We start from the raw sequence: 26,710 nt of genomic DNA, 5'->3' as shown, positions 1-26,710 counted from the left end.
ACTATGCATTTTTGGCATTTAACTTTAGGCCATGGCTCTGGCACCAGTTATCCGTTTCTGTGAGACCCTTCTGAAGGATATCTGTGTCAGATGTGTTTTCTACTATGGCGCCCAGTTTGCAGTCATCTGCAAACTTTGTCAGCCATAACCCTCCTGTGTTTGCTTGTACTTCGGAAAAGTAGATGCCAAACAAGAGTGGGCCCAGGACTGAGCCCTGTGGTACACCACTTGTGACAGGCTTTGAGTCTGACATGGCGCCAGCAACTCTGACCCTGTGGGTTCTGTCACTCAGCCAGTTTGCAACCCATCTTGTGATGTATGGGTTAACATTTAAGCTGATGAGTTTTTTAATGATACCTGAGTGGGGTATTGTATCGAAGGCCTTCGCCAGATCGAGGTAGGCTGTATGGACTGCCTTTCCCTCATCAATGGCTTTGGTGACTGTTTCGAAAAAGTCAACCAAGTTTAGAAGGCATGATCTGCCTTTGACAAAGCCAAACTGGGATGGATCCAAAGTCTGCAAATTCCCTATGTCTTTATTTATGAGGTCCATTATGATCCTCTCCATGGCTTTGCAGATAAGGCTTGTCAAGCTAATAGGCCGGTAATTTCCAGGGTCGGTGGAGGCACCGCCTTTGTGAAGTGGGACCACAGTTGCAGTGCGCCACTCGCTGGAGTATCCAGAGGTAAGACTATGATTAAACAGCTGTCCTAGCTGTGGGTTTAATTCCTCGTTGAGTTCGTGGAGCACACAGCCGGGGACACCATCAGGTCCCATGGATGCTGTGTTTTTTTGCTTTGGAGAGAGCAGTTCTCACTTGGGCGTTGGAGATGTTTGAGGGGGCTGCAATCGCTGGTATAGACATCTCTCCTTTTTGGGGGAGGGGAAGTTTGCACTGAACCTGTCAGCCAGTATGTTGGCAATGTCTGTAGGATCAGTAATCTTCACATCATTTTGAACTAGTTCTGAGCATATCTGGGAGTTTCCTCCCAGATTTCTAACATAGCTAAAGAAGGCCTTATGATTGTCTTTTGAGTCTTTAGCTATTTTTCTCTCAAAATTTGCTTTGGATGATTTTATGAGAGCTCTTAGTTTTTACTTATAGTGATCAAGGGTGTCTTACCTTTTAAGGATTTTGCTCTATCTTGTAGTAGCTTCCTCCTTTTGTTGTAGAGTTTGTTTATGGCTGGGGTCCACCAGACTGGACGCTTGCCTTTGGTACAAAGAGTCTTTGTTTTGCTTGGGATTGCCTTATCCATGCAGTCCTGCAGGTGCTGGTAGAAGGCATTTGTAAGTGATTCAGCGGCTTGAGTACTGTTTTCCACTGCTCGGGGCCTTAAAGGAGACCACACTAGTCTTTAGAAGTGTGAAGTCGGCTTTCGAGAAGTTCTTTACTGTGGTCTTTTTTATTTCAGGTGGGGGTGGGATGAGGACCTCCAGCGAGATTAGTTTGTGATCTGATCTCACCAGTGTCTCTAAGACATTTATGTGCAAGTGGCACTCGAAAGATTGCCACGTGCCCTGGACTGTCCTGCCCTGATAATGCCCCCCCCCACCCGATCAGGGAGGTGTCCGTCGTCACCGTGGCGATTGGGGGGGGGGGGGATGAAGGGTCTGCCCTGTAGAACTTGAGGTGATGTGATCCACCAAGACAGGTGATTCTTGCATGATTGGGTTAGCAGGATGATGTGAGACATCGGGAGCTGTTGGAAGGACCATTGAGAAAACAGCATCCACTGGAGGATCCGCATGTGAAAACGAGCTAATGGGAGGAGTGTAATAGTAGCTGCCATGAGTCCTAATACCTTCAAGACTACCCTGGCTTTGATCTTGTTGCATTGAAGTAGAAGGTAAACTTGTTTGCGGATATCGGATACTCTTTGCTCTGTTAGTCTGGCGAAAAGATGAACTGTGTCTAAGGTGGCACCTATAAAGGCAACAGATTGACAAGGCGACAAGGCAGATTTTTCGAAATTTATTGAAAAGCCTAGAGCTTGGCAAGTTTGGATGGTGAAGTCCCTGGATAGAAGAAGCTGATGCCTGGTGGTGGCGATAAGGAGCCAGTCGTCCAAATATGGAAACACCTGGAATCCTTGACGTCTCAAGTGAGCCGCGACCACTGCCATACATTTGGTGAACACTCGGGGGGCTGTAGTGAGACCAAAGGGCAAGGTTCTGAACTGGTAGTGACTGGCTCCCAGCCTGAAGCGGAGAAACCTCCTGGAGCGTCTGTGCATTTTGATATGGTAGTACGCATCCTGAAGGTCTATCGAGCAATTCCAATTGTCTTGACCCAAGAAGGGTAGAATGGACTGTAGCGTGACCATCCAGAATTTTGTTTTCTTCACATGCTTGTTTAACTTGCTGAGATCCAGTATTGGTCTCCAGTCCCCTGGTTTTTTTTGGTACCAAAAAGAATTTGGAGTAGATTCCGGATCCTTGCTGGTCTGCTGGGACTGGCTGGATAGCTCTTTTTGACAGCAGCTTTGATATTTCTAACGCTGCTTGTTCCCTTAGACTGGGTGGAACATCTGGAAGGGATCCTTTGGGTTGGGATGGGATGTGAATAAAGGGGATTTTGTAACTCTCTGATATGATCGACTGTACCCATTTGTCTTGAGTGAGGGAAAGCCAGGCTTTTGGGTACAGTGATAATCTTCCCCCGACTGCCTCCAAAGGTGGACAGCCGGGCAGCTCCTCAGGGATGCTGAAAGGGTTTATCAGAGAAAGTCTCTCTGCTACCCTGGTTTTGCGGACCACCTCTGCCCCTAGGGCGGCGTCTATTGTTCCCCCCTCTGCCTCTAGAGCAGAATCGACTTTGTGCGTCAGATGAGACTCCTTGTGGTTTATGGAACCACAATTCCCCCCCTCTGACCTTTGGGATAAGGTCTGGAAGGGGTAGAAAAACGGACTGCCACGGCAGAGAGAGTCTTACCTTCCTGCTCGCACCTAGTCAATGTGTCCTTCACCTGAGGTCCAAACAACGTTGAGCCATCAAAGGGGGAATTGGTGAAGGACGCCTTGAAATGGTCCGCAAAATTGCAAAGCCGCATCCAGGCATGGCGTCGTAAAGCTACACCTGTGCCTGCGGCCCTACTCGCCCCATCAGCCGCATATGAGATAAGCCGCATGGAGGAGTTGACAATCGAATTCAGGGTTGCCAACTGGGAGTTCATTTTGTCTTGGAACTCCTCAGCTGTTGGATCCTGCATAGCCTCACCCATATCCTTGAGTAAATCCCTCTGGAGACGGGTGAAGTGACACAAGTAGTTCAGCGACCGCATGGCAAAGGTCGCTGAGGAAAACATCCGCTTACCGTACCTGTCCATGGTCCTAGACTCCTTATTAAGAGGATGGACAGGTACCGAAGGATCGGCTAAATTCCTTCTTAGTGGCTGCGGCCACCACCATGGCATCAACAGAGACACCTTTGGATAAGAACCGTTTCTCTTTTGGGGCAGTAATAAATTCTGACTGCCTCCTTGGGGTAGGTTCCACTGAATCAGGGGCCGTCCAAGCCTTCCTTGCCACCACTTCCATGAGGGGGTCAAAGGGAGGAGACACCCAGGAGGTGGAAGGGCGAGAGCCAAACGCCTCAAGGTAGACCGACTCGTCCTCTGAAGGGTTAAGGGCGGGCCAGTTCCCCCTCTGTTTAAGGATTTCAAGGATGTCAGCAAAAGAGACATCCTCAGAGGGGGACCGAGGGGAACCTTCAGATTCCTCCAAGTCGGTGTCGGAGGTGATAGACTCAGGGAAGTCAATGTGCTTCCTCTTGCACTGTCTCTTCCGAGGGGGTTCCCCTGCTGGATCAGGAGAAGCCTCGGAAGAAGAGGATATTCCCAATGGGGAAACCTGAGGAGCTGGCTCTCTACGGTCGGTTACGAGGGGGTGGGTAGAAACCACCACAGGCACTGAAGAGGGAGGAGCTGACGGAGCAGACTGTGGGGTAGACACGGGGTCTAGCACGCTCCACATGACCTCGAAGGTGCCCTGATCAGCCAAGGCCGAAGGTCCCCGCTCCGAGGAGACAAGGACCTCCCCCGGCACCGACAGGGACGGCTCCGAGGCCGATGTCAGAGCTGAACTCACCAGCGCCGACGCTCCGAGAGGGAGAGAAGTCTACTCACCACCCTTTGTAAGTCATGGTCGGACAGCCTGGAGGACCGAGAGGAATGGGACCTATGGGTCCGCTCCGACAGAAGAGGGGATCCCGGGGCCGAGTGGATGGAGCCGATGGAAGGGGACCTCGACCTCTTCTTTGAAGGTGGCTCTGATAAGACTATCGGAGCCGACTGAGTCTTAGCAACCTCGGCTCCGGCCGGAGCAGAGGTAACGGTTTGAGACTTCGAAACATCGACTCCAGCCGGAGCCGATGTCGAAGCAGCCTTGATGCTCCCAGCAGACTGCTCTGAAGCTGGAGCCGATGGCCTGGAAGTCTTTGAAGGCTTCCCCGACGCAGACTGGGTCGAGGGGCCTTCAGGCTTTAATAAGCCCCGAAGAATAAGTTTATTTTTGCGTTCCTGCAGGACTCTAGGGCTGAATGCATGGCAAACAGCACAGGAGTCCTGCAGGTGCAAAGGTCCCAGGCAATAGAAACAAGAAATGTGACCGTCTGTCAGAGACATTTTCTGACAGCACGAATCACACTTCTTGAAGCCTGAGACCTTGGAGTCTTTAGACATCCTAAAAGTATATCAAAGGACACAGACATAACACACAGACACACCCTTTAACCAAAAGAAAAAAATCCAGTCACACTAAAATGACAAGGGAAAAAGGGGAGTGGGCCAAAGGCCTAGAAGTTAAAAGGGAATAAAAAAGGGGATAAAAACAAGGGAGACCCGATTAAAAACTAAAGGGATACCCTGTACTATAAACTGAACTAAATAGAAAAGATAGGGGTAGAAAATTGAAGTTTTTGATTAGAAAAACTCACTAACCTGCAAGAGCCGGTAGAAGAAAGCACCTCGCAGCTAAGCGGCAAACGAGATCTGAGTAGTTACCGCCTAGCATTGTGGGATATAGGGGAACCTCGAGCCGGTGGAATTAGCTCTCAAGCTTTAGTATTGGCCGAGTCGGAGCCGAGGATCGGCTCCGAACCCATCCAGCAAGAATGAAGGCGAGATTGGCAACTTAACATCTATTCTTAACTTCTATTACACCGATATACTACACAGCTGTGGGTGTATGTAAATTATTTGTTTTATTTTACTCTGTTCTTTGTTATTAAAATAAAACAAAAATGTTTCCAAAAAATTATCAATTGTGTAATTAAGTGCATCATTATATATGCCGTGGTGGTGCAGCGGTAGCATTGTTGCCTCACAGCAAGAGGTTCTCCCGTTCGATTCTCGGCTGGAGTGTGGGGAGTGCCTTCTGTGTGGAGTCTGCATGCCCTCCCCACGGTTTGGTGGGCGTTCGAAAGACATGCGTAAATGGGCGTGCCTTCGCTGAAGGTTGAATGTCGAGCTGGCACCTTGGCATTTGTGAAAATCTACTGCCAATCATTAGCGGGCCGGAGTTCTGCTGTGGCGACTCCTAACCGGGAAAAGCAGAAAGACAACAACAACATTATCAGTTCATTAAGACTCTTAGGCAACAGGGTCTCCAACAATAAAATATACTAAGCTTCTTTGCACAATAATATATCTGATCAATTACAATAGAGATTTTCAACTACATACGTTATAAACAACTTAAAACAATTTGAAATTTGAAGCATGGTCCTATTTAAAATGCACTGGTACTGGATTATCCTGACAGTAGCTCCTAATATCTCTTACATATTCTAAGATACGGCCCTAGCAGGTCAGAGACTGCCTTCGTTATCAGGTACTCAAACTACAGAAAACAGAACAGGATAGGAGGAATTTAATGCCAGCTTTGGTAGAGGTTTTCACCCAGAACAGAAAATGTTTAAAAAAAGGATCATCAGTAGAATGTACAAAATACTGTACGTTACCTATAAGAATCAATACAGGAGGTTAGGAAAAACTGTGAAAAGAAAAAAGAAAAATATACACGGGAACAATGGGAAGAAATTTGCAGGGCTCCAAAGTATACTACAAAGACCAGAAGGTTTGATTTTTTACATGAACGTGTTTGCATTGTATTCTTGTATCCCAAATAAACTTTAGAAGACTTTTCCTCAGGTAAACAGCAAATGCTGGGAGATATGTTGGGTAGAAGAAAGGAAAATTAGAATCTTTTATTTCAAATGTAACAAGTTGGCAGACTAAAAAATTATTTTCACAGCGCATAGAAAGGCCAAGAGAATAAAATGGTAACAACTATGGAAATAATTCTTTTGAGCTGGGATACAGAATAGGAATTGCTTTGACATAATACGATCATAATAAACAATGCTACTGGTGGTTAAAATGCAATTAGAAGATTTGTGATTAAAACACAATTATTAGAAAAATGACATTAAACTCTAAACCAAATGCAAGTCCTGGATACTGTAAAAAGGACTTTTAAACTGGAGGTGGGAATTTTTGAAAACAAAAGGAGCAAATTTCAGAAAAACAAATGGAATGTGTGGGAAGACACACAGAATAAAACTTAGGAGGAGTGATGTCTAAGGCAAGACAGGAACTGCACAATTTGCGTACTGCTGGAGAGAATTAAATTGTTAATAGCATATATATATACTGTATGACAAAAGTAGCAGAAACTGTTGGATTTCCAAGATGACTGCACACTGAGTAACAGCTTAACTCTAGCTCTCAGAGTGTGGAAACAGAGAAAGAATGGAGAAGGCCAGTGGACTTGTGTTTATACGTAAACTTCAGTAACTGGCTAGTAAGTGTAATACCTCAATGCCAGGAAAAAAGAAATACAGAGGACCTGGAAAAAAAACAGCTACAAAAGTGAGGAAGAAACACTGACTGCGGAAAGTTATGCAGCTGTTCAGCAAAAAACAATGCAACCTCCAGATACGACTTCCAGTAACCTACAGGAAGATATAAGACAACTGCACACATAAATGAAGCACTAATGGAGTACATCAACACAAACAACAAAAGGCTGGAAAAAATGGACGAAGCTTTAAACAGATATTCAAATGAGGTGATAAAGCTGAAAAATCAGAGGATGAAATGAAGAAAAAGCTGGCTGAATATGAGACTGCTCAGGAAGAGATGTTTCAAAAATAACAGAATTAGAGAATAGAGCACTTAGAGAAAACCCGAGATTTCTAGATATACCAGAGAAGCTGGAAGGAACAGACTGCATTAATTTTATGAAAGCACAAATAATCAACTAGACTGGTATTCCACAGCAGGAGTTGTTAATTGAAAGAGCACATCGTGTGTATGTTCCAAGCCTGGCTATGGGAAAGCAACCTAGACCTTTAATAGTAAAGCTGCAATCCTACCAGCAGAAGGAGTTGATTCTGACAAAATTGTGGCAGAAGTGCAAAATACTGAAACAGGGAGACAACAGAGGGATTTTGCTCATTCTACACCAGGGAGAAGCAGAGCAAATTCATTCCACTATTCAGGGAATGTCAAGAGACAGGTGTGAGATTCAAACTGTTGTACCCAGCTGTCTTTAAGGTATTCTTCCATGTAGGGACAAAATCATCTTTTGATGAGGTACATGTTAAGGAGGAAATACAAACATTTGTCCAACAAAATATGAGCTGTGAAACAGGAGATTCTGCTTCTTATTCTTCTGGTAATAAAGACCACCAACAGAGAGACTGCACCTGTGAAACCTTTTCCACTTTCAATGGAAAATGATTGAGAGGAAGAAGGGACCACAAGAGCTGACTAGAAGAATGGAGAGTACATTGGAAATGAAGCAGAGACAGGAAATGTGAGATGCAGATGAACAGTACTGAAACCAGTAACTTCATGTGGGATTATGATGCAATAATTATAACTGGGAAATATAACAGAACAAGAAAATCTGGAAATATTGGACTTCTTTGGAATTTGTTTGATTTGTGTGGGAATCGAAAGTGTATGCCTACTTCATGTCAGTAACATTCAGGAAAATGCTTTGGGGAGAGGGAGAAAGTTAACTAAGTAAATAACACATTGTTTTCTTAATAGTACTATTTTTGTGGTGTATGGTTTTCTTTGCATGCGATAAAGTACACCCAGTTATTTTTTTAAATGTAATGGGGATTGTAAATAGGTGCTGCTGTTTTTTTTTTTTTCCTTTCTTTCTCCCTTCTCTCTCTATTTCTTCTTGTTCAGTTTAAAGAAACATAGGCACTGCAATGTAAAAAAAAGGCTTGGTTAAAAGAACATGACAAAATAAAAATGTAGGTGTTTTTTCTTATTCCTGCAGGGAGAATGACTAGATTAAGGACCTTAGACTGATTTAGTAATACGTTTTCAGAGGAAAAGAATGTAAATGAAAAAGAATATTGAATATTATGAGTTTTTTTTCTAACAAATGAATGTATGCTTAGTAGCAATTCTGTATCTGGCCCTCACGTTCTCAAGTCTCCATAGAGACAATCTGATAGAGAGAAATTGGTTACAGTCTGGAGGACAGCAACTGGCTGGAGGGGAAAAAAGAAACGAGAAGCTGGCTAGGAGATAATGTTCTCTGAAAGCATTCAGTAGATCTCCAAGCTGGGAGAGGTACAAGGGTTTAGACAAAACCAGTTATCATTCAGTAGAAGCACAGGCTGCATCATGCGTCTTGCACTGATAACCTTTCTTTTAGGTTAACTCAAGTCAAGGAGTGTGGATGTCAGTTAGGGATATCTGTTCCTATTATGAGAATAAAACATAAATATTTGAAGATGTACACAATTTTGTGTGTTACTATAAATTTAATAGATTTTAGGGATGTACTGTTTTTTTTTTTTTTGTTAGGTTTGACTTCTTTCAATAAAACAAAAAAAATTGTAAGATGTGACAGACTCAAATGGATATGACATTTAACAAAAAAATTGTAATCCATAAAAGGGGGGAATAATAACTTTTTAATACAATGTTTTCTGTAATGTCTTTAAATGTCAATACAAAAAAGAAATAATAATAAACTATATTGAAAAAATGTAGAGTGAAAATAATTACGTTGCAGAAGGCACATCTGGAAATAACTGAACATGTGAATTTGATGAAGAAAGGTTTTCAGGATACCTATTCAGCGCAATATCTAGGACAAAGAAAAATAGGAGTAGTTATATTAAATGCAAGTGGAGCTCCAATCGTAATAGAAGAGGATGAAAACTATATCAATGGCAGATTTATAGTGCTAAGGGGCTACTGGCAGGGGAGGAGGATTACAATGGCATGTACTTATAGTCCACGTAAAACTGCTATAATGGAGCTTAAGAAAATTCTGGAAGAAATAATCAGTTTCAGCAAGGAATATTACTTATAGGTGGGGAATGGAATTTGCTTTGCAGTAGTGAAGATGTGTCTGGGGACCCAGAAGGGAAGGTATAACAAAGGAGGGTAGATTTTTGAAGAAATGTATGAAAATATTTGGCACGGAAGATGTGAATTCAGTAATAGGAGTTCGGAGTGAATTTACATACTATTCCCCAAAATATAAAAATTGGGCTAGGCTAGACAGAATTTATATTTCACAGAAACATGCATTTAATTGAAGGTCTTCATACGCATCCAATAACTATTTCAGATCATGCGCCAATAATAACTCCAATAAAAGTACAGGGTAATGAAATAAAAATGAGACACTGGTTTTTTCCCACCTATCTGTTGAAAGGAGAGGAATTTAAGGAATGAGTAGTGGAGATTATTCATGAGCTATTCGAGGGGCTAGAAATTACGTCTGAAAATATAGCTAGAGAATGGAATACAATTAAGGTGAAGTTTAAAAAACAGAGTAGAAATAAAAGAAAGGGAGCTATGGTTAAAAAGTTAATTATTTAGAGGGACTAACAAATGTTAAAGTATTACAGAATAGAATCTCACACAATAAGAGGAAAAGCAACTGCAGAATGATAAGCAAAAGATAAGAGAGTACCTCGATAATATGCATGAGTTTAGAAAGACTGCTGTTAAGCAACTGTTTTTTGATAACAGTAGAGAAGAAAAAACTTTTAGCACAACGAGTCAGGCAACAGAAAGTAGAAAGGGCTGTCAATAAAGCTTAGGGAGCTTACAACAAAGAAGGCAATAAGAGATCTGTACAGGTACTAGAAATATTTTGGAAATTCTATTAAAGCCTGTATAAAACAGAGAATCTGGAAATCAAGAAAAGATACAAATGGAAATGTTTATGCAAGAATTAAATATGCCATGGTTAGAGGTAAATGAGGCTCAATTTCTAACACTTGGGATAGGAGGAGTAGAGATAAAAACTGTGATACATAACCAATCTACAGGAATGTCCCCAGAATAGATGGTATTCCTGCTGAAGTTTGGAAGTAATCAGGGAAAAAACTGATAAAGAAGGTTTTGTTTAACAGTATTTTAAGGGGAACAAAAGTACCAACAAACTAGAAGAAAGCAGTGGTATTTTTAATACCTAAAGAGGGTTATGATCCATCAGATCCAGCTCCAGACAGGCCCATTTCAATACTAAGCCATGATTATAAAGTGTTCATGTCTATAAAAGCAAAAAGAATGGCAAACGTAATACCAAAATTGACAGATATGGATCAGAATCTGGCTTTGTGGAGGGGAGGCAAACATTTGACAACATTAACAGAGCACTGATGATTCAGAAGGAAGCAGAATGTAAGAAAATACCAATGTTGCTGGTGGGTCTTGATGCAGAGAAAACATTTGATAGAGTAAACTAGGACTCTATGAGAAGAGCAACTGAAGCATTTGCATTTCCTGAAAAAAACTGTAAGACTCATTAGGAGGATAAAGGAGGGATCAGAGGTGAAAATTAAAGTGGGTGGGGTCCTCTCTGATAATTTCTGCTTGAACAGATGAACCAGACAGGGGTGTCCATTCTCCCCTTTGTTATTTACATTATATTTAGAACCACTGGCAAAGAAAATCTGATCCCGAGATTATCCAAGTGCAACTAACTCTGGGCAAGACCAGAATCCAAACTGTAGCTTGCTACAGATCCCCCACAATGCCCCAGGATTCCCACTCCTCATTTCTTGATGCACTGGAAAATATTAGGGTACAATCTAACATCCTATTAATGGGCGATTTCAACTACCCCACCATTAACTGGGAAAACTACTCATGTACCAACTCTTGTGCTCAATTTTTTCTGGAATTCATAAGTTCCAATGGCTTGGATCAACTTATCCACACCCCCACCAGGGGCAGCAATATCCTAGACCTGGTCATTACCAAAATGGACAACCGGTGCTCCACACCAGAGGTCAATTCCTCGTTGGTCAGATCCGAACACAAGCTAATCACCCTAGACATCGACATCCCTCCCCCACCCCCACTAGGGAAACCACCGTAAAAAATTTCTCCAAAGCCAACTTCACGCTTCCGCTTCTTAAGACAGAAGTGGCAAACTTCACGACACCCATGCTGACGGACAATAGAGGTATGACTGCTGAATCCTACATAAATGCACTTTATAAGCACTTAAACGAGTGCATGGATCGTGCAATCCCTAACAGAACCAAGATGCTATCCTCCAAAAAAATGATGCCAATCTGGTGGTCCCCTGCCATAAACAAACTCTACAACAGAAGAAAAAAAACTGTTGCAAAAAAAGAGTAAAACCCCATGATTGGAGGAACTCCCTGGTCAGCCTCAGTAAAAAGCTAAGATCCCTCATAAAATCAGCTAGTTACGAAAACAAAATCGCCACCGACTCTAAAGACAACCACAAAGCATTCTACAGCTATGTAAAGAATCTCAATGGCAACACTCAGATCTGCTCCACTAAATATACAGACCCAACTGATATTGCCAACGTCTGGCAGATAGGTTCAGTGCCAAATTTACCCCCTTCTCATCCCCTGAAGGGCCCATCTCTATACTGGAAGAATGCAAAGTTCCTGTAATCACGGCTGCACAGGTAAAAAACACGCTCTCCAAAGCCAAGAAAACAGCATCCATGGGACTGGACTGAGGGCTTATAGTTCCGAAACCCTGCGTGCTGAGGTGATAGCCAGAAGGAAGGCTGTTTTCCATGACAAATATTGCAGTTCTGTTGAAGCAGCTGGCTCAAAAGGAGGCAGGGTCAGTTTTTCTAGAATGAAATTGAGGTCCCAAGCAGGTACTGGTTGCTTCCTTGGGGGTTTTATATTCTTAGCCCCTCTGAGGAACTGTCTTAAGACAGGGTGAGAGAATAAAGGAGGATCAGTGTTGTATTCTGCAGAAATGGCTGAGACATGGATTTTGATGGAGGAGAATGAAAGTCCACTGCTTAGCATCTCAGCTAGGTACTGTAATATTTGAGGTAAATTCAGTATTTCAGGATTCTGACCCTTTTTCTGATTCCAGGCACAAAACCGTTTCCATTTTGCGGAGTAGGCTTTTCTAGTAGAAGGCCTTCTGGTCTCCAAAATGACATCCTGCACCTCCTTGGAGAGTAGGGTGTGTTGTGAATTTAAGGAATCCTCCATGCGGCTAGACTGAGTGTTTTCAGCTGACTGTGAATAGTTTTGAAGTTGTGCTGAGTCAGTAGAAGAGGCATTAGAGACAGGATCCATGGTGGGGAATGCATCAGGCTCCTCAGGAGTGGGTACCAGTGTTGTCTTGGCCAGTCTGGAGCAATGAGAATCATCTTTGGTCTGTCTGCTCTGGCTTTTAATAGAACTTTGGGCAGCAGAGGAAGCGGTGGAAAGGCATAAACTGTCATTGTTGTCCAACTGAAAGAGAGTGCGTCCACTTTCCAGGCCTGTGGATGAAAGGTCAGAATTTTGTCAATTGGTAATTTCTGTGGGTGGCAAAGAGATCTATGTCTGGCCTTCCCCATGCTTGAATTATCTTTGTAAAAACTTGAGGATGCAACTTCCATTCGTGTGGATCTGTCATATTTCTGCTTAGGTTGTCTGCCAGCGTGTTTTCCTTGCTTGGCAGGAACTGTGCTTGAAGTTGGATTTATAATTCCAGAGCCATGTTCCAAAGAGACATGGCTAGCCTGCATAGGGGGGTATGAATGGGTTCCTCCCTGTTTGTTTATGTACCACATCACTGTGGTGTTGTCTGTCCTTATCAATAGCTGGCCTGGATGCAGTAGGTCTTTGAAAGCCATAATAGCATTTATTACTGCTAGCATTTCCTTTTGATTGATGTGTAGGTGCTTTTCTTTTTGGGACCATTTACCCTGAATGCACCGATCTGTCATGTGCGCCCCCCAGGCGTAGTCCGAGGCATCTGTTGTGATGACTTGATTTGCTTGAGGCTTGCAGAATGGGAGACCTATATTTCTTTGGCATGCTTGAGCCCACCACAGAAATTCCTTTTGAAGACATGGAATCAGTGGTATAATTGTTTCCAAACTGTGGCTGTGTTGAGACCATAAGTTTTTTAGGTACCATTGAAGTTTCCTCATATGCAGGTTTGCACATGGGATTAGCAGGATGCACGATGCCATGAATCCCAGAGCCTGCAGGATTTTCCTTGCAGTAGGCCTGGTGAAGGTTGCCAGTTTTCTGAAGTAATGAGTTAGTTGCCCTTGTTTGTCTGGCGTGAGGTAGGCCGTCTGGGTGTTTGTATTCAAGCAGGAAAATTATTGTTTGAGTGTGTATTAGTCTTGATTTCTTTTTGTTGACTGTGTATCCCAGAGAATTCAACAACATTATTACAAACGCCAGGTGTTTCAGAAGTATGTGTTTGCTGTCCGCTTGGATCAGGCAGTCGTCCAAATATGGGTATATTTGTATCCCTTGAAGTCTGCAAAAGGCAATTACTGATGCCAGGCATTTCGTGAACACTCTGGGCGCAGTAGATAAGCCAAAGGGCAATGTAGAGAATTGATAATGGGTTGAACCTGCAAGAAATCTGAGGTATCTTCTGCAATCTTGTCTGATTGGGACATGCAGGTATGCCTCCTTGAGGTCCAATGTTACCAGCCAAGACTCCTTGCCCAGCATGGGAAGAAGCTGCTGTAATGTGAGCATCTTGAATTTTGATGCAGTAAATATGTGTTTAGGATGGATAGGTCCAAAATAGGTCTCCAATCTTTGCCCTTCCTTGGTACCAGGAATAGTCTGGAATAAAAACCTTGATCCTGTTCTTGTGCAGGTACCTCTTGAATAGCTCTGAAATTTGTTTTTGTGCCTCTGCCCTTTGATTGTGTGGCAGGTTTGGCATGCCTCTCATTTTTGGGAGGGTGTGAAAGTGGAATCTGTAGCCTCTGTCTATAATGTCCAGGATCCATTTGTCTTTTGTGACAATATTCCAATTTTTCGAAAATAACGCCAGTTTTCTGCCTAAAGGTGCTGCCAATTGAGCCTTGCTTGGCATGCAAAGGGGAAAGTCATTGGTTCTGCTTTCTGAATGGCTGTGAACTATCCTCACCACCTCTTGGTGTAGGTGCTTGCCATTGTCTGCCTCTAAATGATCCTTGAGATTGCCCTCTACCCCTCGGGCGCCTGTATCTACCTCTTTGAGGTCTGTCCGTGGCTGGAAAGGACCAATTTTTTGAAGGCCAATTGTTTGTACCTGTAGGAAATCTTTCACTGTTTGCATTGATTTTGCCTTTTCCTCCATTTTCTTTAATACCTCCTCAGCTTTAACACCAAACAATACATCTTTTTGAAGAGGTGCATCTAGTAGTTTAGCTTTGACATCATCTGGTAAGGTTTGCTCTTTGAGCCAAGCATGTCTACGTATGACTGATCCTGTAACAGCAGCTCTACAGGAGGCCTCTAAAGCATCAAAACCACATTGAAGGTATGTTTACCCACTTGCTCTGCACTATGCAACAAATCCTGCAACTCCTTCAAGTCTGGTTGTTCAGGTTGTGACATTTTGCTTTTCAACTGAGATAACAAAAAGTGTTGATACTTTAACATATGGAACTGACAGTTTAATGCCCTCATGGTTAAGGTGGCCGAGGTGTATACCTTTTTCCCCCACCTTTCTAAAGCTCTGGAATCTCTCCCTGAAGGTAATGGATTTTTGGCAGTGGAGGCCTTAATTCCCTTGGGACCCTGTGAAATAGTTTCTGGGTCAGCCGCATGGCTTTTGTATAGGAATTGGTGTGAATCAGAAACCCGGTAATACCTGTCAGGCTTGACTGGAGCTGGAGGTAAAGAATCTGGGTTAAGGCTGGCCTCTGAATACACATCATCTAGTATGTCTAAGACAGGAGGGATAGCAAGAGGCCTGTGCTGAGGGAGCAAGAGGAAATTCCTGAGCCTTTTCTTGGAGTCTGAGTAATCTTGGCCTTCCCCAGTGGAAGTGTTCCCTCAAGGTATGCAAGGTTTCCCCAAAAGAGTAGTCCTCAGGGGGGGAGACAGAGGGAATGGACTCCTCTGCATCAGAATCTTCAAAGGGGGAGTATGAATGTTCCTGGTCTTCAGAATGTTCTGAAGTAATGGAGGCCTGGTCTAAGGAAGGGTATTTTTCCTCCACTCTGGGCCTTTTGTCCGAGGGGGGTTGAGAACCCCTGATAAGAGTAATCAAATCCTCAGCCATTTTGAGCATCTGCTTTTTAGGCATGGGGCCTTGAGAGGGGCCCTGTGGAGCTTGTCTCTTAGAATGCATGGCTGCTTTAGATTTAGTGAAAGCCTTAATGGAAAAAGAAGAAGAAGGCCTGAAGACACCTTGAGAGGTGGCAGGCCTGTCTAAACTCTGAGTTTCCCCGCCAAGAGTGGCTTCGGTATCTGTAGTCGGGGTGTGGGCCAAAGAGCCTGCAACCTCGGGCACAGAAGACACCACTAATGAAGTGTCATCGGTAGTCAGGGGCTGCGTAGGCGCCTCGCTGAGAACCGGAGCACCAGTAGTCGGCTTTAGCGTGGTGTCGGTAGAAGTCGCGGACCTCGTATATCGGTCATTATCTTTGCGTCTTTTACTCAAAACTGGAGTCGGATTATCTGACGACATAATGTAATTAAACTTTTTGCCAAAATAGTGTTGGGCGAACTCCGCCCAACGCTTAATAGTGCGTCTGTTGAATGTACCACAAAAACGACAGGCTGAGACGTCGTGGTCTGGGCCTAAGCAAGGAATGCAGAGGGAATGGAAATCCATATGCGGTATTTGCTTCCCACATGAAATACAATTATTAACTTTGTCTGACATCAGTCTGAGGCAAGAAAAGTTTCCCCAACGGGGTACTTAACTTTCAAGAAGACTTCGGTTGAAAAATATTCGTAATCTCAGGAGCTGGCCGACCGGCACTTGCGAACTGCTTCTGCTTCGGGCACCGCGTGGCAAGAAAGACTGAAGAAAATGGCGTCGGCTGGTTTTTTTATACCCCTGTCGCACTGACGTCAGGGAAGAAGCGATGACATCAGACGCCAGACTTAGACTTTGGAATTCGGCCGACCGAGGACCCGCCTGACGGCAGGAAAACCCATCTGTTATGACTGCAGCTGTATGCACGATGAACATCTGGAAAGGCCGCAGAAATACCTCACAAAGAGGATTACCGGCCTCAAACAGATGCCCTACGCAGACCATCTCAAAAAACTGCAGCTTTACTCCATCGCAAATCGCCTACTCAGAGGCAATCTCTGCCTAATATACAAAGCTATGTCAAACCCAGAGCTTTTGGACATGCTCCACTTAAAGAAATCCCAATCCCTCCCAGCTACATGCTCTACGGACCACAATAAACAGAACATGCTGGAGGGATAGATTCCTGTCCCAGAGACTTCCCATACTCTGGAACAAACTACCTATATATATCAAACAAAACTCCTCATTAGCACTCTTATCTTGATGATTGGATGGGAGATAGGTAATTCACCCCGGGGATCACTTCTGTGGCTCTGCTTGACAGTGGCACAGGAAAATAATTTTCTTGGGTGGCGAAAGCAAGGGTACCTTTTGGCTAGGCTCATATAGGCCCTAGGGCCAACAGCCTAGTACCTATCTATGAACCTATATATAAATCTGAAAATTTTAAATTTGTATTAGCGATTACTTTTTATTTTTTTCTCTTATGGATTGTCTTGCATATTTAATTGGAGCTTTTCTCCTCGGGTCTCCACTAAAAATGGCCCACTGGCTCAGCTGGACCAACCCGGTTAACAAATGACAATAATAAATAAATAAATAAATAAATAAATAAAAACAAGGGACCCAGAAATTCAATAGTATAATGGGTATGGTACAAGGGACTCATAAATTCAAGGGTATAATGGGTATGGTAGTCAAGAAAACCTGGCTCTATTTGCAGATGATATTATTTTATACCTGGCAAAACCAGAAAGAGACATTACAGTGTTGTGGAACATTTTTGAGACAGTTTCAAATCTTTTTAGGATACAAAATTAATGAAGCTAAAACAAAGGCAGTACCCAACATATGAATTGGTTCGGCAATATCAATATTTATTGCGACATGATAAACTTAAGTATTTAGGAGTATGGATTAGAAATGATTCTGGTGTTGCAGCTAAGGATATGTGGGAAGAGACTAAAAAAGATAATACAAAAACTGAGAACATGGAAGCTTGTTATATGGATATGCACAGTAAGATACAAGCAGTTAAAACATTTTTCGTTCCATTAGTCTTATACACAGGTCAGGCATATTTTTATTAACCATAGGATAAGTTGTGGATAGCAATTAATAAAGAGCTAAAGGAGTTTATCTGGGAGGGGAAGACAGCAAGTGTCAAATGGGATAAGTGGATTCTTCCAGTCATAGCCAACCTTAGGCATAGTTAGGGTAACGCTCTAGTAGGAGCACTTTTCCAGTATATATTTGGTATAGGTAGACTACGATGGGAGCACTGGGGGGGGGTGTGGTGGGGGCGCCGTGGAGACCTTTTGCCTAGAAAACCAGTTGACCTAAGGCTGCTCCTGCTTCCAGTAGAACAGTACAGATTGGGATTTCCCTGATTTGAATGCGGTATTTCAGAGTTAAGGCTCCTATATAGCACAAGCAGAAAACTATAATTCAAAGTGAAAAGGGATGATGAAATGGAGGGGGGGGCTCGAGAAACAACAACAGACCTGGATTTTGGGTGCAGGCCTTTAAGGAGAATAACAATAACCATACAGAATATTACACCTATAAAGTAGGAGAAAGTATGCTAAGAACTAAGTCAACATGGTAACGGAGAAAGAAGATTCTGTCAATATGGATGACTGCAATTAGGGATACAGACAACAGGCAAGAGGGGGTGGAATTTACTGGAGAAAACTTGCAAAGGAACCAAGATACTGGGAGCAAATAATTAGAGATGGAAACATGATAGAATGGGAAGACACCAAGAATTTATTTGGACTGCAGGTTAGAGACTGCCTTCCCTATCAAGGAGTGATACCAGAGTACAGGCAAAAAGAAATGGGGCTCCTGAACAAAAGACCAGTACTGGTACAGTTATTAATAGAATCTAGAATAGAAGCTACCATTAAAAAAGGAATAATTAGTACAGCATATATGATATTGCACGATAACTATAAGAATCAGCCAGAGGAGGTTAGAAAGGATTGGGAAGAGTGATCAGATAAGCAATTCATAAAGAAACAATGGCAGAATATAAATATGTCTCCCCCAATATGCAACAAATTCCAGAAAATTTAGGATTTTTTGCTTGAAAATGTTTACGTAGATACTTTTATACAACAAATAGACTCCAGAGACTTTTTTCTCTGGTAGAAAGCAAATGTTGGAGGTATGATGGGGAAGAAAGAGGTAACTGGGAACATAGTTTCTGGGAGTGCAATGAGTTGGCAGACTTTAAGGATTCCATGTGGGATGCACTGTCAGTGATGCTGGGTGGGCAGATTGGGTATGATAAGGGAGATGATTTTTCTGAGCTATTATACAGAATCGGAACTGCCTAGCCATGGTAAGGCCTTGCTATGTCTAATTATGGTGGCTGCCAAAAAAGCAATTATTAGAAAACAGAAAACAAAATCTAAACCAACTACACTAGAAGAAGTGAATATAGTAACAGAGATAAAACTGGAATTTAGATCTTTAGAAAAGGGTAGGAGCAAACTGCAGAGGAAAACTGGAAAGTGTGGGAACAATGCATACAGGGGAGGAATGAGGTTTAAAAAAGCCAGGACTTAAATGAGCTATGTAATGTTTGATTGAAAATGATTGGGTAGATAAGTGATGTATAACGTTTGCAACTGGGAGTGTGCACTATGGTTTGTGATGTAAAATGCTTACAACTAGGACTGTGTCAGTGTGGATTTTCATTTATATAACTGTATGACTGCCCATGTCATAAGTGATGATTAAATAAAGATGTTTCTGTTTTTTAAAAAAAAGGGCAGGAATTTAATAATTTATGTAATGTTGTTTAGCTTATACGATATACAACACTACTCTGGGGAAAGGGCAGGTTTCCTTATACCGAACGTTACCAATGTGTAAGCACTACATTCTGCTTCCTTTATGTTGGCCAACTATGATCGTTACATGAAGGTATTTACAATCATATGGCCTTTCGGTTAAAGGAAGTTTTGCTGGTCTGTTTTTGATAAAACTGCGATTCGATCAGTAAACATAGATCCCACTATTACATTAAGTACTGCTTTTCCTGCTGCTACCTCCTAGTTGCTACAGTGACCAGACGTTCCCCTGCACGCACTTTAAAAGTTAAACTCCTGAAATTCTTGCCTACCTGGGACCTTAAACCTAAAGGTACAGAGAGACAGTAGTGACAGAACTGTGATTTGTTACAGATTCGAAGTCCGAAGACTCAACTGGCTGAATTTTACTGGATTGGTTTCCACTCTAGCTGGTCTCATGTAGCTAAAAGGTACAAAGAAAAAGCAAAAAAAAACAGTATAAAGTCAGAGACAACTTGAAGTGCAACTGATAATATGCAAGGAAAATTGAAATACTAGCTTTTTTTCCTTCCTTTTTGATGAAAAATCTCTAATTTCAAGGCTTTTTCCATGCTTTGTCAGTCTTGAGTAAATGCCCACAAACAGTATCTCATGTGTATTGCTCAGACCTCTCTTATGAGCCCTAGTACAAAGGCTGCAATGGATTTTTCTCGACAAGAATCATCCGAACCTACAGAGTACAGGGAAAGTGTTGAACTTAGGAAGATGAATCCTCTGCCACAATGTTCTACAACACACAAACATGCACACTTGAACAGCCACCTTCCAATTAACAGCCGGTTATGGCTAACCTTCAGCCATTTAATCAAGGTGTGGGCAAGCCAACATTCTTGACTGCACTTTCCAAGAATGCTTGTGTGTACCTCGACTGGTTCTCTTGACATCTGCCAAGAAAAGGAGATATGACCCAAACCATAACGACTTAACTTTTACTACAGTACTTTAATACAGAAAACACTTTTAAAAAAGACAAATGTTAAAACAAATTTGGGAAAATAACAAATGTACATTCTGAATAAAAGTCAAGGAAGCACTAGTAACAAGCCACGCGACCTCTAGGATGGCACTCATACAAAGCAGGGTCTGACTGATATTTGTGTACAGAGAGGGTTAAGAGTATGAAATTCCTGGTTGTACACATATCAGAGGATCTCTCCTGGTTGGGAAACAACTGTCAACTGGTCAAGGAAGCACACCAACCCCTCCACGTTTTAAGAAGGCTCCTTACATTCTCTCCACTTTCTACAGAGGTGCAATAGAAAGCATCCTCACCTGCAACCTAACAGTGTGGATTGGAAGCTGCACAGTTACAGAAAGAAAGACACTACAAAGAATGGTGAGGATTGCAAAGTAACAGGTTCCAGTCTTCCATCGATACATCTTTATTCTGCAAGAAGCATTCAGAAAGGCCACAAAAATAATACAGGACGACACGTATCCAGCACATGGTCTGTTTAAACATCTGGCATCAGGCAGGAGATATTGAATCTTGTAGTCCTGCATCAGATACTGCAATAACAGTTTCTACCCTAAAGTGAATAGACTTCTGAACTCTGGCACTAGTCCCAGGAGTCTGGACAAATAAGTCATTTTTTATTTATTTATACAATATATACTTGCATATATTCCAAGTAAATACAATACTTATTTTTATATCCATAATCAGTATTTAACCCACTCAAGTACAATATTAGACAAATAAGATAGGCAGTATTCAAATCTGTAGTGTGTTTTGTATTACTATTAATACGCCAGTTAATTTAACTAAGGGGAGGATATTTTTTTTGTATACGAGTATTGGTAAACGTCTCTGCTCTTTGTTCCATGTACTGGGAGTAGTACTGCATTTGTTAGTTATGTTTATTGCTCTACTTGTATGTGTTGTTTCACTTTCCTTTGTAATCTCAAGAATTGAGCTGATGCACAAAATTTTGTTTAGGCTACAAATGTGCAGTTCTAAATGACAATAAAGTTTACTTTGACATTGACTTTGACTTGATTTTGATATTTATCTTCTGTCTTCTTATCCTTACCAGAGTGCTATCATTGGCCTAAGACTGCATGAGGGACATTTCTTCCAATTTTTGTAATGGACACTCTTGCAAAGTGTAGACAACACTGAAGTTCACCATCCGATATCTTCATGTGCCCAGATAAAAATGCCGGGGTTCACGTCAGTGTCTGCTATCATGTTCTCCACCCAGGAAGTAATACATGCACAGATCATGGCTCATGATATAATATCCACACAAACATTTAAATGGCTCATATTTCTTAGGCAATGATGAAAGGAACTTTTATAATGAATATCAGAATCATGATTCGAAGTGCAAGTAACAAAAAAGAAAATAGAGCTGTGCAAGTTAAGTTACCATAATGGTAGATGCTCAAATAAATTACAGTTGCAATAGCCTAAGCTGTAAGGGTTACCTTCTAACCAGAATATGACAACTATAGTCAGTGGTTAGGGCACCAAATCTTCAGACCTTTCTTGCCTCAGAATAAGCATGGCTAGAGTCCTGTTACTTAGGTAAATGCTAGGAAAAAAGAAAACATCCACACCCTGGCAACAAATGCAAGAGAAAGCTGGGGAACTGAGGGAGCAGAGCCATAGCTGGCTCAATTACCACCCAGTGCTGGTCTCTGAAGTACCCCATTCACAAAAAAAAAAAAAAAAAATCAAAGAATGAGGAAATGCCTTTATGTACTGGCATTTCAGTACACTGAAATGCAATGCATGTAGCAGGAACTCCTGACTGCATACTCAACACTTTGCACTTGGTCCGGTTGCCCCCATCTCCTCACCCTTGCTATGTTACTAGAAGGGAGGGAGGGAGGGAATTGCTTCCTCAAGAATACTTCTACATTTCACCCCTTAAAAAAAAAGTCAAAGAAGAAGCCAAAGCCCTGATAAAATGGACTCTGATCTTGTCTGGAAGTGTCTGAGAGCAACAGAAAACAATAGCATGAGACAATTATTTAGAAATAGTTTTGATACTGGTTGCTATTTTTCCTTACCTTCACAGTAAATCATGGACAGAGGATTATTATTCTTATTCTGAGAGGAGATGTTCGCCTCCAGCAAGTCTGCAAAAGGGGGTAAGATCTGGGTCACCCCACATTCATGTATCACAACACCGTGGTTTTATCTGCAACTACTAGCAGTACTCCTGGAGACTAAAGATGATTTACAGATTTGAGAGCATTTATCACTGCCATCATCTCTGATATTTATGCCTTTCCATTTGTCTTCTTTGCTCCGCACAGTCTGAATTTTTATCCCCTTGGAAAAATCTCCCAAAGCAAAGTTTGAGGCATCCGTGGTTACCAATAGAGTTTTAGCTGGAAGGGTGACCTGGACTGAGATAACTTTCCCATGCTCCAAAAGTAAGTCCCTTTTGACAAACCCCAGTACTGGAATCTGAAAGAAAAGTGGGTTCTGGTGTTGGGCCCAAACAGATTTGAGGAAGCACTGACTTTCTTCTCAAGTGAAGTCTGGCCAGAGGAATCAACAGAAATGTACAGGTCACAAAACTCAGAATCCCTGAGATATTCCCTTGGATGAGGTCAAGAGTCCAGGTGGAAAATTCAGAAACTCTTTCTTGTAAAGGTCTACTGTGTCTTGTGGAAGAAAAGTCCTCATAAGGGATATATCCAGAAGGCATCCCAGAAAATGTATGCTGGGAGAAGGAAATGAATTTCTGTAAGTTCACCTGGAATACTAGACTGAAGAGGAGATCCTTTAACTAAGCCCAGAGGTTCCTGACATTTTACAAGAGTTTGTAAACATAAGACAATCATTTAAGTATGGAAAATGTGAATGCCCTGCAACTTACAATGGGCTATAACTGGTGCCAGACATTTTGTAAATACCCTCATAGATGTAGATAATCTAAAGGGTAAGACAGGTAAATGAAAATGTAAGCCAAACACAAGAAATCTTAAAAAAAATCTCATGACATCTTTTCAAATTGGAAGGTGGTGATAAGCATCATTTAAATCCAAAGATACCAGAAAACTTAGAAGTGGAGTAAGTAGCAACAAGGCCTGAAAGAAAAGCAGCTTGAACTGAGACTTTGATGAAAAGATTTAGAAATAAATAGTCTATGACTTGCTCCAAATTCCTTCGTTCTTTGGAACCAGAAAGAATACTTGAATAAATTCAATCCCTTCCCTGTTTTTCTGGGGAAACTGGCTCTATAACCCACAAAATACAGCATCTGCTCCAAAATCAGAGGAAATAGAGAAGGTTGGTCTGAGGGTTGAAAAGGAATCCCCTGAAAAGCAGGAAGGAAGTCTCACTGCTAACTGCAAGCATTTTCAAATGACTGTCAGAACCCAGCTATTCGAGTTTAATTCCACTGAGGAAAATGAAGGCCTAGAGTTAGGAAAAGATTTGGTGGGTTTCTAGTTTGGGGAACTGGGTTTGAAGAGGTATACAGACAGTCTGACTTTCTGGACCATCTCTAGTTCAGAGAGGCTCCACCTTTCCTTTTTTTTTGTTATTTTAATCTGCAGGCCATTGCTTTTTGAAATTTTGCTTTCCTGTACCTTGCTGAGACGATCTGTTTTGTATGCTATAAAAGATCTTGCACTGCGAAGAAAAGACTTATTAAACTTTGGAGGGCTAAAAAATCTGTGTAACCTGAATTAAATATTCTTGTTTCATCAAATCTTTTAAGGACCTCAGAAAACAATGATCCAAACAGAACCTCTCTATCTAAAGAGGAATTTAAAATTTCAAACTGGCCATCCTCTAGTAAATTTTGTGAACATTACCAACAAAACTTTTGACAACTGTTCTGCAAGGAAATAACTGCAAGATCTGATTTGGGATTAGAAAATAGGAATGTATGAGACTGAGAGACCTCATACAGTCTATCGGACTTTTTAGGAGCAGTACTTGACTCTCAGGCCTTCTGCAGGTTGCCAAGAAAACATCCCCTAAAGCTGCAGCACAGTAGGAAACAATTATTTCATACTGGTTATAGTTTCAGAAAAAGATAACTCCTCATAGGGGAATCTGAAAAAAAAAAATCTCCTATGGCACAGGTACTGGAGAATTATATTCCCAGTCATATTCCTGTTCAAGTGGGAATCAACATCAGAGAAGAAATTATTTCTTAAACTCAGTAAAGAACCTGCAATTAAGAAATTAAAGGCCTAAGATAAGCCCTCAGCAAAACCCTGCCAACTCTCCCTATCCCTCCTCCAAGGCCAGAAATATGCCTAACATTTTTTCTTTTTTCTAGGAGACTCCCTAGAAAATAAGACTCCGGAAATGGGCTTTCACTGGCAATCAAGAACTCTAGGTCCACTTTGCAGTAATGCCTCAACTGCTCCCTCAGAGTGCAACAAAAGCAGTTCTCCTTTGCCCATCATGGACAAGCTAACAGTCAGAGGACATGCCTAATTCCCGGTCTTTAGCAGCTTCTCAAGGAGCAATGCCAGCAGGGTCTAGAGTAGATAATGAGCAGTTCAAGGTACCCAATTTGGACACAGCAAAGTCACTTAATGACGGACTAAGACACTGAAAAAATCTGCCCCGATTACCAAAGACTCCAGTTAAGATTTCATCGTCTTACAGATAAAAGGGAAGAAGCACACTGCCTGAAGTTTGCTCCATGGTTAGCTGAAATAAAGTTCTTGAAAAGTGTGTAGAAGAGCTTGGGAGAGTTGGGGAGCTTACTGACAGGAAATTCATAACTTTGAGGTAAACTTTCTAATTACAACCCCCCAAAACACCAATCCAAGCGCCTATTTATACTTTTCTTCACAAACAGTAAACATTTTACAGAAAAAGGGATTTTAAAACAGTTTTTCCCCAAAATTTTTTATTAAAAAATTATATATATATTTTTTTACTGAATGCCACTAAAAACATATTTGCCTCATTATATGACCAAAAGTTAAAGAAAGTAGATGGTTTTCCCCAGGATACTTATTAGCCAAGTCCTGGTTAAACACTAGCTGACTGATCACTAGCTGCCCGCAGGGAGTGTACATTTCAAATTCAGAAGGTTTGGTGCTATAACCACGGATTTTAAATGGCTATCCATGAAACCTTCAAGAAGTTAAGGCACATGAAAGATGGCCAGTTGTCATATCTTGGGCAGGATATAACCCATTACAGCTTAGGCTACCTGTGAATCTAATAATGAACATCTTATTGAGACAACAGCTAGGCACACTCCTCTATCCTAGTTACAGCATCTGATGTCATGGCATGCACTAACTGTGTGTATATACATTCCCAAATGAAGGAGAAGTACACTAACCAAGTCAAGGACTGACAAAGAAATCCCAACAATTATCCTGTGGGATAGTAAAGGGGTCTTCCTATATCAGCTCAGGCACGTTTTTCCATCTCTGGCACTAAGACAACACTGGATCCCACTGATATACAACACATCAAAGAAAATTGCTGAAAGTAATTCCAGTGGGTGCGAGTTCAAATGCATGATTTGCCAAGTGATACACTAAGACGCGTGTATTTTCTATGAAATGCAGATCCCTTTTGTTAGACATACCTAAAGTGAAATCATACAAAATGGATCTGAAGACTGATTAGGCTGGAAAACTAGGAAAAAGAAGGACAGACCCAAAGATGTTTTACTTCTAGGTAAGAGGTATGTATAATCCAATTTCTGTAACTAATCACATAAAATGATCAAACCAAATGTTTTGCCTTGTGCTTCTGATATATGCTCTCAGCACACAGTGCAGTACCAAATAGGCTACTCAAGTACTACTTTCATACAGCACATCCTTGCTCTCAGCTAATTATGATGGAATTACTTGCACAAGCAAAATACCTCTCATATAAATCCATTGCTCAGAGCTTTATTTGTTGTACATAATGGCCATTTAAACCTCATAAGTGGTACCATACCTCTTCAAAAAGGCACAGTGCAGCCTCATACAAAGAACACAAGTTGTCAGCTGTTCTGGTAGGCTCTCTCCATTGGCTTCTATCAGCAGATGAACCCTGTATCAAAAGACATTAACCAGACAGTTCAACAGTCTTGATTAAAATTCACCTGTAGGCTAAAAACTTGTAGCTATTTTATATACAGCACAAATTGTCCTCCATCCCAAGATACAAAGAATTTGCACAAACTACACAAATGAGTCAAAACACTTCACATGGTAAAGCAGGTTGTCAGACTACATACAAAGAAAAAAAAAAGACAACAGATGTGACTTTGTAGCAATTTCACTTGGGAGATCCATGGTGAATGTAAATGCACACATCAGAATTCTTACCAGGATAAATCACTGGCCAACTAGTGTGTGGGGGGGTAAAGAAGGTAAATACTGCATGCTGGTCAAATAGAAGGCTTCATTAT

The 26,710-nt window shown here is 41.8% G+C and overlaps 1 protein-coding gene across 5 annotated transcripts in view; it reads right to left on the bottom strand.

Moving 5' to 3' along the window:
- The window catches only part of HERC1 (HECT and RLD domain containing E3 ubiquitin protein ligase family member 1), a 3,987,333-nt gene that overhangs the window by 3,864,822 nt on the left and 95,801 nt on the right, over positions 1-26,710 (bottom strand). For all 5 annotated transcript variants that reach the window (XM_044077739.1, XM_044077741.1, XM_044077740.1 and 2 more), the window contains exon 3: positions 26,254-26,349. In XM_044077739.1, coding sequence (XP_043933674.1) covers positions 26,254-26,349 — 96 coding nt within the window. The remainder of the gene's footprint in view (positions 1-26,253; positions 26,350-26,710) is intronic.

Source organism: Protopterus annectens, chromosome 7.part0, assembly GCF_019279795.1.
Source record: "Protopterus annectens isolate FY-2018-M chromosome 7.part0, PAN1.0, whole genome shotgun sequence".
Classification (NCBI taxonomy): Eukaryota; Metazoa; Chordata; order Ceratodontiformes; family Protopteridae; genus Protopterus; species Protopterus annectens.
Note: the sequence above shows the minus strand (reverse complement) of the source record. Positions and strands in the feature narration are given on the sequence as shown.